This window comes from Vanacampus margaritifer, chromosome 16 (assembly GCF_051991255.1).
Source record: "Vanacampus margaritifer isolate UIUO_Vmar chromosome 16, RoL_Vmar_1.0, whole genome shotgun sequence".
Lineage (NCBI taxonomy): Eukaryota > Metazoa > Chordata > Actinopteri > Syngnathiformes > Syngnathidae > Vanacampus > Vanacampus margaritifer.
The window spans coordinates 7,739,208-7,750,017 of NC_135447.1; the positions used below are offsets into that span (position 1 = coordinate 7,739,208).

The 10,810-nt window shown below is 42.2% G+C and overlaps 1 protein-coding gene across 1 annotated transcript; it reads right to left on the bottom strand.

Moving 5' to 3' along the window:
* Positions 1–2,356: 2,356 nt before the first annotated feature.
* Positions 2,357–10,394, bottom strand: nufip2 (nuclear FMR1 interacting protein 2). Its single transcript, XM_077546750.1, has 4 exons — positions 10,152–10,394; positions 7,102–8,661; positions 6,883–6,915; positions 2,357–6,026 (listed from the first exon to the last, which is right to left on the bottom strand). Exons 1-4 carry the CDS (start codon positions 10,300–10,302, stop codon positions 5,974–5,976), a joined length of 1,797 nt encoding a protein of 598 aa, XP_077402876.1. The 5' UTR covers positions 10,303–10,394; the 3' UTR covers positions 2,357–5,973.
* Between the last annotated feature and the right edge of the window lie 416 nt (positions 10,395–10,810).

Here is a 10,810-nt window from a genome sequence, read left to right on the forward strand (position 1 = left end):
CGTTGACAATTCCGAAATTACGTCTCATACTGCATTCGAGGAAGGTTTGAAGTTGGATTTATCAGACTCGGGGTGTTTCACTTCCGTCCTCGAGGCATTGGAAGCAAATATAAACAACAAAGATGGCCGATTCTAATGAATTATTTGTTGTTCTGGTTAATGTCGTTATTCCAAATCACGTTGTGTCACGTGAACATATGTCTTGTATTTATATTTGCTTCAACGCTCTGAGATCGGAACTGACACAATCAGAGTGGGAAAGTTCCGATTTCCGACTTTCCCCGAATGCAGCATTTTTCCACAGTGAAACGCCGCTCCCATAGAAAAGCATTAGACTTTAGATCTTTGTGTATTGGGAGTCTTATTTTTTTATTTCAAAAAGTTATAAAACAATGTTTGACTACTATAACATTATGCCTGCTTTGTATGCTTGTCACGGGCAAAAGCAATACAATATGACGTGTAAATTAACAATTGCATTGTGGAAATGCCCGGATGATCGGAATTGTTCGTTCATATATTGCGTCATCACTGTATTGCTTTTTCTTTCAATTCTGACTCGAGACTAAAATACAACAATAATGTCTTACTATTTTTTATGTAACATTTTGCTCAAAATCAGCTCAGGAAAAAAAAAACGAGTCAGGTGACCTTCGCTAGTGCGCAGAAGTGAAACGTGACCATTGGTTAAAGCCTGCGTCGCTTCATATCGAATAAAAGGTCATTTGTGCGAGATATCAAGCCATTTGTCACAATATCTGCTGGTGTAAAATACACAGTGGAGAACCAGCCTCATTTCTCAGGCAAGGACACACTCAAGGTCAACTGTGGCATCGCTCACAACACGAGCTGTAATTAAAAGCACCGCAACACAATAATGGGCATGACGTCATACACTTTCAAGTGCGATTGTTTCTTCCATTTAACGCTGCTGGTATCTCGTGTTTCATGGGTATTTTTCTCTGTCCGCGCGTGGCCTTATCAATCCTTGCACCACAACACAAAACAATTTGCTCATGTTTGTCCAATGGCTGTGCCCTCCCTTGCTCCACATTCACAGATATATGCACAATTTCATAAACACAATCAGTGCACTGAATGGAGGCAAAGATATTGTGCAAGGAGAGAGGGGGTGTGGGGGGGGGGGGGGGACTCATTATTGTTCTTTAGCTATGGAAAAGCAGTCAATGGCCCATATCACACAAAATGACCACACACACACACATTCTCCCCCACCCGAGCCCACCAGCACAAAGATGAATTCCACTAGGCAGCGAACAATGTGCACTAGCACAATGTCACGCCACAAAAACAAAATCAATTTCGACTAACATCACTCATCTACACATGGTTGTCTTTATTGCACACACACGCATTGCTCACTCTGTTACAAAGTGAGCAAGAAATAAGTAAAATGCTTATTATAGTAAATGGAACAAGAGGCAAATCAGTTCTAGCACATTTCACCCTAGTTCCTGTCTTCAGTGGCTACGTAGCTTACCATCAGGCAAGGCAGGCAATTGCTTGGGGCCCCTTAGCCAAAATGGCCATGTATAGTAAGGCATTTTTTAAAATAAAACATTTATTTAGACATTTAAAAAAAAAATGTATAGTTTTTTGGGCGTTTATTATTTTAAATAAATGACCATGTATAGAAAATGACTGTGTGTTTTTATTTTATTTATTTTTTACTTCAATGTATACTAAGTCTAAAACGGCAATGTACGGTAAGGAGATGTAGGGTTTTTTCTTAAATAAAATAAATAAATAAATAAAATAAATAAATAAATAAAAAGACCATAAGGTGTTACAATGTATAGTAGGCTAAGTTAACAATCTATAGTAAAGCTTTATATACATTTTTTTTAAAAAACATGTATAGTAAGACTTTTTTGTTGTTGTTCTTGAGCGATCATGCAATTAGTAATTTTATTTTCTTGTTTTCTGGCTCACTTAGAAGGTTTCTTGCTACAGTTAAACTAAAATAAAACTAGTCACCAAGTTGATTTTACGCTTGCACGGTTAACATCAAGTTTCCTCCTCACTCTCATCCCACCAGGTCATCAATGCCAGACACACACACACCTTAACACAGGTAAGCCCACTTATTAACTATAACCACTTATTAATAATTAATTCTTTGGAAGTAAGAAAAACTTCTTTTTTACATCTGTTGTATTTATATATTTTAAACTTTGTTTTGAGCACCAGATTTTACATCTCCAAGTTTGGTTGCTATGCGCAGTATAAACTACTCTCCACAAGGGGGCGCCGTTTAACCAAAACAGTTTGAGATGCTTTTTTTGTGGCAGATGGACAAATCTCACCAAACAGAAATAAGACGACACGTAATTCATAAATTTAACATTTTAATGGAAACTAAAATTGTGACATTGAAACATCTTTTTTTTTACTATAACATTGTTTGGAATTTTCATGCTTAAAGAAATGGCAACCATTTTGTTTCATACAAAGCAAAATGTAATGACTCGTTTAAAGACTTTCAAAGTCCACGTACAAGACATTTGAGAGAAGATCTCCGGCCTTGTGTTTTAAGGGGGTGTGACGATGAGGCAAAACAATAAAATTAAAAGTACAAAATTGAGGAAATGATGATCGACAATACTCCTCAGAAAAAGCTCTGTAAAGTGTGTTGAAATGAAAACGTAATTCCACATGATGCAGTGGGTGTCCACCATTCCCAAATATTTCAAGAAACCCAATCTATTACATGAGCGACTTCAAATATTAACATTGTTGCTACAGGTGAAAAACTGTTCACATCAGACTTTAATTATCAACTAAACAATGAAAAAAATGCATTTAAAAAAAAAAAAAAAGAAAAACCTTGACTTTCAGTGTCATATATTCCTTTTAAATCTCAACCTATTTGTGCATCTATGGATAAGTTAGTTCAGAACTTGAAAATAACTTTTTTTTTTTAAACACGTTATAACATTAATTTGTTAAAATTAACCATGTGCTACTTCAGACACGAACTTGATCAAATGGAACGTGCAACGTCCATCCACTGATTTTGGGCTTTCCCTCGCACAGAATCCAAACAAGCCGGTCACAATAGTTTATTTTTAAATCTACAAAAACGTAAAATATTCATTGCTTTCAGCTGCGTCCATTAGAAGAAATTCAGCATTGCAAAAAAAAAAAAAAGTGTCAGAGAGTAAGCAAGGGGGAAAAAAATGGCACGGATAGAAGCTGGAAGCAGATTGGAAACAATCAAAATTGCTGTAAAAGAATTACTTTTTTTCCCACTCAGGCACCTGAACATGAAACAGGGCGTGCAGTTACATGAAATATGAGCTTGCATATAACAACAATAAACAATTGACGAGGCGCTAACAATTGAGAGGCTAACGTTGTCTGTGGTGATGTGGAAGCCTGCGTCAGCATCCTTGAGGTGATTGCACATCCTGAGAAGTGGAGGGTTCAACTCCACATGACCAGGCCTGACTTCACGCACACGCACACACACACTCGCACGCACTCGCACGCTGCTTCAAGAAGCTGTTTTTGGTTTGCAGGCTGCACTCTCAGTGGATATTCGACATAAGAAGCCTGTTTTTTCCTCATTTAAGTGCTTGGACAAGGATGACGAGTAACTAGTTCCCATCCTTTTTTTTTTTTTTCTAAAACATTTCGACACAAAATAAAAAGGGAATCATTGCTTAACTATGCTAACATCATTTTTTGATCACCCTGTTTTGACACGCAGAAGCCTAAATATGCCCAAAGATAACCTGATAGTGTCACCTTATACAATGTTCACTAGGGGTGTTAGAAAAAAATCGATTCGGCAATATATCGCGATATTACAGCGCGCAATTCTCGAATCGATATGCGGCCGAATCGATTTTTAAACATCAATTTTTTTATGGGAATATTCAACAAAACGTCTTTCTTAGGGTTAGGATTCACACAAGCATGGAAGAATGTTATATTAATGGAACATTAAGCCTTAATATTTTATTTCAGTGCTGTTCAAACATGAAACAGACTGCAACCTGTTTGTTAAATGCAGTGGCTCAGTTAGAAGCCGGAATTTTCAGATAAATACATTAGCATACAAATATTACAGTGTATATGTGCAAGTTTACTGATTAGTATTTTCAAAATTTGAGTTTTTTAAAAAAAAATCGCAATAATCAATTTATAGATTAATCGCATCGAATCAAATTGTGACATATGAATCGTGATACGAATCAAATCGCCAGGTGCTAGGCAATTCACACCCCTAGTGTTCACCATAAATGATCCACCATTTTTTATTTTTTTTTTTCCAAACCTGGCATTTCCTTACATATTTTGTCTTTTTATGGCATACTATTTGTTACACACGCACAATCACTGGGAAGCATTCCAACGCGCGACAGAAGCCAAAACAAAACCATTTTTAAACGACGTTTAAAAGTTCAATGTCAAGTTGACTTGTTTAAGAAGAGGGGGGGGGGGCAGTGAGGCCTAATCAGGCCACAGCAGCAAGAAGAGTACTTGAGAACGGGGAAGTCGATTGCGGCGAGCCACTGGATGCTCGCTTGCTCGCTCGAGAAATCAAGAAGCTAATGAACGCTTACACATTGCAGGCTAGAATACATTTAGAAAAAAAAAAACTGTAGCACGGATAACAAACGTGCTTTAAAAACGTCTTCCAAATGTATACCAGCGCGATTCATGACACCAGAAAGCGTTCACTAAAAACGAATATTTGGTTTTGAGTCAAATCCGTTGTCATAAATCATCTCCTAAATAGATCAAATTCTACATTTTCCAAATGAGAGGCCATCACAACAGGTGGGCAAAAAAAAAAAAAAAGTGAACATAGTCATGGCTTTATCAACACTACCTGAGTTACATTTAATAATTCTGTTTGTTCTGAGAAGTAACAGCCCGCAGCCATTCTTTTCGGGAGGAGTCGTGTCAATAGAGCTCTCGTAACTAACAGAAATGAGTTCATATAAAGTGCTAACAATCTGCATGTTAACTAAATCCTACTTTTTAGAAACCTCGCAGGTCCTTAAGTTGTGTTCAATACTGATTTGGAGAAGGTGATGACAGTGACATCACGGCGGGCAAATTTGGGCTTCCTAGACTTAAATTACAGCTTTCGACGAGTCTCGTGTCTCGCAACAACGCACCCGCCGGCTAACAGCATTAAAACATGGCCGACGACCCTTCTTCACATTTCGATAAAAAGGCGTGGTTGCAACCCTAGGAGACGAGTTCCACCAGTAAACATGCAGGACGCACCAGACAGACAAACAAACAAACAAAAACAAAAAAAAGCAGAGTCAACCGAGTTAAAGTTTGAGAATGCGACACACGTTAAACTTTGACCCCTGACTCCGCCACAAAACAAGTCATGGAAGCAACAATCCCAAACATTTCAACTCGACTCAAGACGACGTGAAAACTTGGCATTTTGGTTGCGAAGGCGTTGCTGCCTGGAAAGCACCGACGACGGGGCCAAGGTGGCGTGAAACACGACAACGCGCGGGGGGGGGTCGACAGTCGCCCTGCAGATTTTTAAGACAAAGATTTCTATTTACTGACGTGTAGAGTTTGACTTAATTGCGCCACTTGAAGGCATCTGATTCCAAAGTTCTTCTCCAGTCGTTGGCCGTGCGCCGATGTTCGCGTACGTGAAAGCGTCAGCGGCGCTTCCACAGTTTTGACGCGGCCGCCGCGATAAAGGCTTGAGGAGGCGCAGTTCACTCGCCACGCCGTCGCTTTGCGGACGTCGTCCGCCGCCGGCCCAAAATGTCCGCTCGTATTGTAGAGGCACCGATTGATCTCCTTTATCGTCCGCGTGTTAGTCCGACGTCCGCGCTTCAAACCACCAGCAAGAGTTTCTCACAGTTGTCCACTTTTCTTCCACTCCGACGCCATCGAGGATTTCCAAGGAGGGAAAACCACAGCACCCAGAAGAGACGGAGCCAAGCACGGCGGACGTCCGCCTCACTCGTCGGGTCCGTCCTTGGTCTCGGCATAAACCAAGACTCGATTTGGATCTGGATGAGAAGGATTGTGACAAGGGGAAGACCATGTGCGCATCAATAGAAAGATGTAAGGAACAGAAAATTAAGTCAAAAATGAAAACCTCTACACTGTAAACCTGCTAAGCTCCTATCAGTCAGCCATTTTGTGCTATATTGGAGGGGTTTTTTTTTACCCCCTTTTGTCCAACACAAAGTAAAAAAAAAAATAATAATAATAATAGTAATTCCATTCAACGCCTAACAGTGATTAAGGCTGAAAATAAACATGCATGTATCGCTTTCACGGTCTAAAGAAGCTCAAGTCACAGGCAACATTTACGAATAATGCAACTTATAATCATGAATTTGGCTGCGCCAGCGCCTCGCTGTCATTGGCTAAAATGACAGCAACCTGTCCTATTTCATGATTGGTGGCAGCATATTGAGACCATCATTAATTGGTGGAGAGTTTTGGGATTTTGCAAGGCCCACAGAATATTGTATTCTATTGCTATAAAAACATGGAACCTACCAAAAGAAAGAATCATCATTCATCACAAATCTGTTAAGAACTGTTGGTAAATGAGCTTTTTTGCAACAAGGCTGATCTCTTATACTCTGCGGGTCATTTTTGCAATAACTACCATTGCTTCAGTCATTCTCTTCAGTTGAAAGGCTGCATTCAAAGTATGCTCTACCATAAAAAATAAAAAAAACTTTAAAAACGTTTAAATACGTCTTTGGGAGCATGGTAATATTTAAAATAGAACATATTATAAATATTTTTTTTTTTTGTTTCAGGACATTGTGTTGAAATATACAGCTATTGAGGTTTAGTTATATGCTATGATCCCCCCATGATAAAACAAAATTCAAAAATGTAACTTACATTGTTTTTGCAAGCTGAAAATGTATTCCATTTCTGTTGAGGAAACGGAAAACACGTCAGTGAATGTTAATAGGCATGAAGCATATTCAGGACCGAGTTGAGCATAAAAAAAATCTATTGAAAGCTGACAAAGTGTTTGTTGAGATTAGACACGGACCATTTGACTGCAAACCAGCATTTTACGATTACACAAATCATTTGAGGCTTAACTACGTTTACCTTTAGTGTGATAAGTGACAGCAGCTTTGACGTCGAAGGAGCCCCAGCTGCGCCTCCTGCAGGCATCTTTCGGCAAGGCCTGTTCTTGAGACTTGCCGAACAACACTGTGGCGGTGCGGCCCTGGACAGGCTTAGCACCATTGTCCTTACCGGGAGAATCCACGTGAGTCTTTTCTCCGTTGTCCTCCTCGGCAGGGACACCGAGAGGAGAACAAACTGGCAAAATCATTAAAGTCCTTTTCTCGGCATCTTGAGCCAAAGTGCCGGGTTCCAAGAAGAAAGGGCCTTGCTCAAAGCACAGCTGGCCGGCTTTGGCCCGACACTGGCCCGCCGATGGGTTGTCGTCTGCCGGCACCGGCCCGCTCTCCCCTTCCGGCCCCAAGTTGGGCTCGTTAATGAACGAAAGCCCCCATTTATTCTGGAAGATTTCTCCCAAGGCTTTCTGATTTGTCTGAGCAGCCGGCGGGTTGAGGTGCCGGGCGCTGGGGAGCGCCGGTTGCATATTTAAAGGGTAAATTAAGAGGGAACACTTTCTCAGTTCGTACGCCTCGCCCTCAACGGGGCTGCTTGCAGAGCTACGATGACTTTCCAAAGGAGATGCTACATTGTCGCCACTTCCTGGAGCGGCAGGGGCGAAAAAGGTACCCACTGACGGGCAGCCATTTCCACTAGCGGAAGCGGGGCCGTTAGTAAAGCTAGCCGACGAGATGGTCTTCATAGCCGACATGGGGACCTGTGAAAGCCTCACAGGTGGAGGCAGAACTTCTGCGCCACCTTGAGCTACTTTGAGGTTCTCTTTGACTTTACTTGCATAACTGATCTTGGGGACTATTTTAGCACTGCTATTATCCACAGGAAACACTGGAGGGGGCTTGAACAAAGTCCACGAGTCCTCTTTTGAAGGCGAGCAAACCTTGGCTTTGTGCCGCTCCTCAGCCTTTTTCGCGACGGCTTTCCCGTCAGAGTTCTTCCTCTGAGGTTCCCCCACTGAGGCCTCAGAGGCTGCAGTCCGTCTTGGCGAGGACTGAAGCTCTCCTTTATGTGTGGCTTTCAAACAGTCGAGTCTAGAAGTCACTCCCTTCTCGGTGGCCTCGGTATTAAAAAGTGCAGGCTCTTGTGTAGTGATTCCCTGCTGAGTGTCATTTTCTCTCATTGCATTGTCAGCGTTCTTCATGTTGTTACATCTGGCCTTGCGTTTCTTCGGCGTGGTGTATCCACCCTCGGACCCGCTGCCGTCATTGTCCTTGCACGAATAGCCATTTATAATCACGCCGAAGTGTGCAACACCATTTTGCAATAACGCAGAGTCTTTCTTATCCTCGTGATAATTCAAGTCAACAGCCTTATCGTTTTTAAGGTCCATAGTCTTTTTGTAGTCTGGTCCTTTGCTGCTGGCTTTTGGAGCCGCCGAGTACAGCCGTGGCGTTGACTTCTGCTTCACATTTGTGATACTTGAGTGTCTGTTTCCATTACTGCTGGGAGGATGCGGCATACCAACAGCAGCAAACAAATGTGTACTCTTTTCCGCCTCCTCTTCGCCAGTGCTTACTTTTTTGTTGCCTGGAAGAGACAGAAATAAACGGTTGTTCATAAAATTACATTTTAACCTAAGGTTCATGTAAAATGCTTTGTCAGGTATGATGATGATGATAAATGCCACACCCTGGATTTTACAGTCATCACTTTGAACTTGCCCACCTCATCTAGAATTAATTCAGTCACTTAATCTTACCTTTAAAAATGAATCCCATTCAAACGACACAAAACCAAGCTGTTCTGTTAGCACAACAAAGTGCACTTTGGTGATCCGTTCCTTCAAAAGCCAACTTTCCTGTTATTACCTGCAGCACAGGTCAAAGTTCACAAACACTGCTGCTGTCATCATGGTTAACTCGACAACAGAAGGCCAACTCATGCCGCTGCTGGTTTCAACATGAACCTTCACCCAAAAATACACGACTGACACATCTGAGGATGAGCTCCGTGTGTGTTGCATTACAGACATGTGATATCCGGCAGAACACATCTGTCAAACGGATTCTTCAAAGTGGGCTAAATCAATTAAAAGGAAAAAACGTGTAATTAAGAATGTTACTGGTGCAAAAAAAATATGATTCAAAACATCTTAAACCCATGTCTGGCCTAGCCAAGAACCATAAAAAGTCTACTCTGAGCAATGGCTTCAACGTTCAAAGCCCAGTTGAATCAAAGCCAGCTTGCAAGACACAAACACAACATATAGTGACGTGTCACGCGTTTTCAACATCTTCAAACGCGTACTTTGATTTAATTATCACAGAGTTGTCGCTTTGTTTTTCGGCGCCTGGAAATGCAACAGGCCTGTCAACGATGGCTAGCATTAGCTACCGTCAACTAGCTTAGCAGCTCGGCATTTACCAGAGCCCAAACGTGTCGTTGCGTGGCCGCCGAACTAAACTAACCCTTAAAAGGGGGGATATGTATTAAAGTGTCACGGTGGCATCACGTCGTTGTGGTATTTAAAAACTTTACTGAGCTACTAAATAGAGCATTAGCACGTCAGTTGTGCTCTAACATGGCCGACAGGAAATGGCAGCTCGAACATTCCAGTGGAGCCGGCTCGTTTCCCTAAACGGGACAGCAGCACAAGCGTGCTGAAATGAGCTCAACTCGAATGCACGGCCACGTCTGTCACTTTTATTAGTTTGTGCATAACGGCTAATAGCTCGAGGCGAACCCGAAGCCTTTCCGTGTAGCGGGGAGGGAAAGTGGGTGAGGGGACCGGCGCACAAGGTCAATTCTCGATATGTCAAACCACCGCCAGCCACAACTGTCACGCAATGTCAGCTAGCCAGTCAGCAAACATACTACGGAGACAGTGGCCGACTAACTAGTTGGTTTTAGGCAATAAACCATCTCTCATATGCGCCATTTAATGCTATACCGTAAAGCAACACGCGCAGGTTAACGCTTAATTTATGTTGGCTGGTTAGCACGAGCCCAGTAGTGGCTAGTTGACATTAGCTGACTAAGGCTAGCGAGTGCTAGCTAACTTTTACGGATGTCCAAACCTGTTTTCTTCGCGTTCGTTTCCTGATGCTGGCGCTGGTGGAAGTGACTCTGATCATGTTTTATGCAAGCGGTCCACCGAGAGGGGCTCGCGTCCTCCCCGCGGTGCTGATTTCGACTGTCCCGTGCCCGATCTTTGGGCTGCGCCTCCATTGAAGTGGAGAATGTGCGACTTGTTCAACGGGCGCTTCACGCTAGCAAGCCGGTGGGAAGGGAAGGGAAGAAGAAAAAAAAAGTGCAGACCAGTCCAATCACTGCCAGAGCGAAACGGAAGCTATTTGGAGACTGGAAACGTCAGCAGTTAAACGTCTAAAAATGTTTTGTCGCCCTTTAAATAGATTCCACGTTGAGTGTTTATGCGAAGTTATACAGCAGACATTATCACAGGTTTGAAGGCATGTTGGGTATTTAAAATTAATCCAAGGAAGCGGTGATATTATTTACAACTGTCGGGTGGGGTTGCCGTTTGAACTCAAATCATAAGACCGGAGGCGCTGCCACGTCTCCAATACGTTCAGTGGAGGGTCCCGGTACGACGGAACAGTGGGACAGACTCCCTTTTTCACCACAGCGTATTCTTCACACTCTGGCCTTCAATTAATACAAATACAGAAAATTGTGTTTAAAAAAAAAAAAGAGGCAAATGTATTAGTACTCCGTA

Excerpts from the sequence above, each read along its gene's own strand:
- nufip2 (XM_077546750.1), bottom strand. The coding sequence starts at position 10,302 with ATGGAGGCGCAGCCCAAAGATCGGGCACGGGACAGTCGAAATCAGCAC. Across the intron at positions 6,916-7,101 it reads TGTCACTTATCACACTAAAG|AAATGGAATACATTTTCAGC; the intron begins GTAAACGTAGTT and ends TTTCCTCAACAG. Across the intron at positions 6,027-6,882 it reads TTTCAGCTTGCAAAAACAAT|ATCCAAATCGAGTCTTGGTT; the intron begins GTAAGTTACATT and ends CTTCTCATCCAG.